The 2,623-nt window shown below is 62.1% G+C and overlaps 1 protein-coding gene across 1 annotated transcript in view; it reads right to left on the bottom strand.

Annotated features, from left to right (window-relative positions):
• The window catches only part of HK2 (hexokinase 2), a 64,865-nt gene extending 63,297 nt beyond the window's left edge, over positions 1-1,568 (bottom strand). The window contains exon 1 of the mRNA XM_005853119.2: positions 1,043-1,568. Within this exon, the coding sequence (XP_005853181.1) occupies positions 1,043-1,105 (63 nt within the window). The 5' untranslated portion in view covers positions 1,106-1,568. The remainder of the gene's footprint in view (positions 1-1,042) is intronic.
• Between the last annotated feature and the right edge of the window lie 1,055 nt (positions 1,569-2,623).

The following is a 2,623-nucleotide window of genomic DNA, read 5'->3' on the forward strand; positions in this document are numbered from 1 at the left end:
CCCTCTTCTCAAATCTGGCTAAAGCCCAAGGCCAGGAGAGCCGATCCTGAAATCCAGAGCATTTGAGAAACTATTCAACCCAGAGTGAGAGCGGCTCGGGCCCAGCCCAGCCCCACCCCCAACCCAGACCCGGAGGCACGCGGAGCTAGGCTCCCGGCCAGGGCAGAGGCTCTTTCTTATGTAAATGACCGCGCCGCCGATAGGACTCCGGTGGGGGCAGGGGGAGGAGGGGGCCGCTGAGAGCGAAGTGGGCAGACAGGTCAGGGCCAAGGTCAGGAAAAAGCTGATTTTCGGAACCACAAACATCTCAGGGAGATGGGCGAGGGGGCAGTCGGTCCTCTCCGAGAAACTTACAGAAGTACCAAAAGTAACATCCCAAGTCCGCCCCCCATTTGGAGGCGGGCCCTGGGGGCCCAAGGCGGGGCGGTTCCGAGGCAGCTTGGGGGAGGTGATGTACGCCCCACGCGGAGCCTCAGTTCCGGGCACCTCAGTTCCGGGGAGGGGGCGCGGCGGGGGGGGGTCCCCCCTCTCTTTCCCATCTCTCTCCCGGGTCAGTCTCTCCCCAAAGCCCACCTCTGCAGGGCCTTGTGGAAGTCCTAAGGAAACCCCACTTCCCCAAAACGCGGCCCTTTAGCGCGGGAGCGTCCCGCCAGCCCCGCGAGGCGGCGGAGCCTGCTCTCCAAGCCACGATTCTCCCCACGTGCTCTCGCCGGAATTCAGGCAGCTAAAGAGGGGCTCTTCCCACGTGGGCCCATCAATCTACGACTCCTGACCAAGTGACCCGCCCCTCCAGAAAAAAAAAGAGAAGAAAAGCGCGAGCGCGCGCAGAGCGGTGGGGAGGGAGCGCGGCTAGCGGACGTGGCTCCTGATGCCCAGGAGTTTCCCGGGCGCCGAGACAGTTCCCACGTCCTCCGCCCCGAATGGGGGAGAAGAGTGGCCCCGCAAGGTGAAGGAGAGTTTCGGCGGGGACCCGGGAGAGCGGGCGGGGGACCACACAACTTTGCCGGAGGCGAGCCAGCCACCCCCGCCCGCGCTTACTCACCTTCTGCACTTGGTCATGGTTGAGCTCCGTGAAGAAGTAAGCGAGCAGATGCGAGGCGATCATTTTGCCACGGCCCGACGGCGCCGAGATGGGAAACCAAGACTGGAGCGCTTGTGGGGAAGGAGGGCGGCGCGGTCAGACAGCTTCGGTGGGACCGGGAGCGGCGAATCCGAGCGGCCCGCAAAGAAGGCTAACAGCGACGGCCCGCCGGCGGAAGGGTCTCCGGTCTCTAGGATCAGGTTTGGGGAGTCACAACTGCTAGGAGGCTCCCAAAAAAATCACTCCCGGCGACGTGTCGGGCTGCCCCGCTGTCAAGGCGCTAACTTCAGCCACGGGCTCCCTAGGGCTCAACTTGGGAAGAATCTCAACCCGGTTCCGCGGGGGGGATCGGACCTCTCCCGCTCACGCGCGCACTGCTCTCGCCCGCAGATCTTCTGGGCTTGGTGACTCGGCGTTGCTAGCGGCGGCCCGGGAGTCCAGCGCTAGAGTTTCGTGCAACAATGTGGCTTATTGAGGGGCTGCCGGCTCCCGGGCCGCCCAGTCAATGACGCGTACACGCCCATTGGCTGCGCGGGGAGGGTGTGTGCGCCCCGGACCGCCCGCTGCCTCCGCTCAGCCAATTAGCGCGCAGAGCCCGTGGGCGCGGCCGCTCAGACACCCGAGCCTACAAGCCAGAGGGGCGCGCCTGGGGGCGGGGGCGGGGCCGGAGGCCGGGATGCGACGTGTGGTCCGTGGCAAGAAGCTGGGCAGGAAAGGCGCATGAGCCGCCTCCAGGTCAGGCTCAACTATGGGTGGGGGGCGCGTGATCACAGACCTGGTGTGTGAGGCGACTGGAAAGACGGGTCACCCGACCAGCACACGCCCTATAAGAGGAGAGAGATACAGTCTGGCATCTCCCAGTCATGTGAGGGGCCCCACTGGCAGGTCACCTTTCTGAAGCATCTGGGTTCTCACCTATTGTGGCTCAACCATCCTCGCCACGCTGATGCAAAATGAGCCACCGCAGCTGCTGCTTCCTTTATTCCAGGCATCGCAAAACTGGCAGGATGTGGCTTTTACTAACCTCGTTTACAGGTGAGGAAACTGAGGCACAGGGCCCTTGGGAGATAGACTTACTTGCCTAGGGGCACACTGATACTAAGTGGCAGGTGGAGGAAGGAACCCGTGTGCTTCTGACTTGGAGGCCCTATTCTTTTCCCGATTACCCCATCCTGCCACTCTACCAGTCAGGAAAGTAGAAGGCAGGAGGAAATGAGCTTTTTCTGCAGCTGGGGGACTGATGCGTGGGTGAAACTGGGTGGGTGGCAAATGGGTAGCCAAATGATCCTGGACATGTGTGGGGTGGGGTGGGGTGCGGTGGGGTGGCTTATGGGTGCTAAGAGGAATGGGAACCACAGCCACCACGGATGCCTAGCACCAGACTCCAAATTTATATACACTGTGGAAGCTGGTGTGAAATAATGACTGCAGCCGACAAGAGATTGGTGCTTGTGGAGAATAGCAAGCCTGCGGTTGGGGAGGTCACAGTGAAGGGAGGAAGATGAGGGTCTGCCATATTCTACTAGAAATTCATCCTTTTCT

This window comes from Myotis brandtii, unplaced genomic scaffold, assembly GCF_000412655.1.
Source record: "Myotis brandtii unplaced genomic scaffold, ASM41265v1 scaffold1, whole genome shotgun sequence".
In the NCBI taxonomy this organism is placed as follows: Eukaryota; Metazoa; Chordata; class Mammalia; order Chiroptera; family Vespertilionidae; genus Myotis; species Myotis brandtii.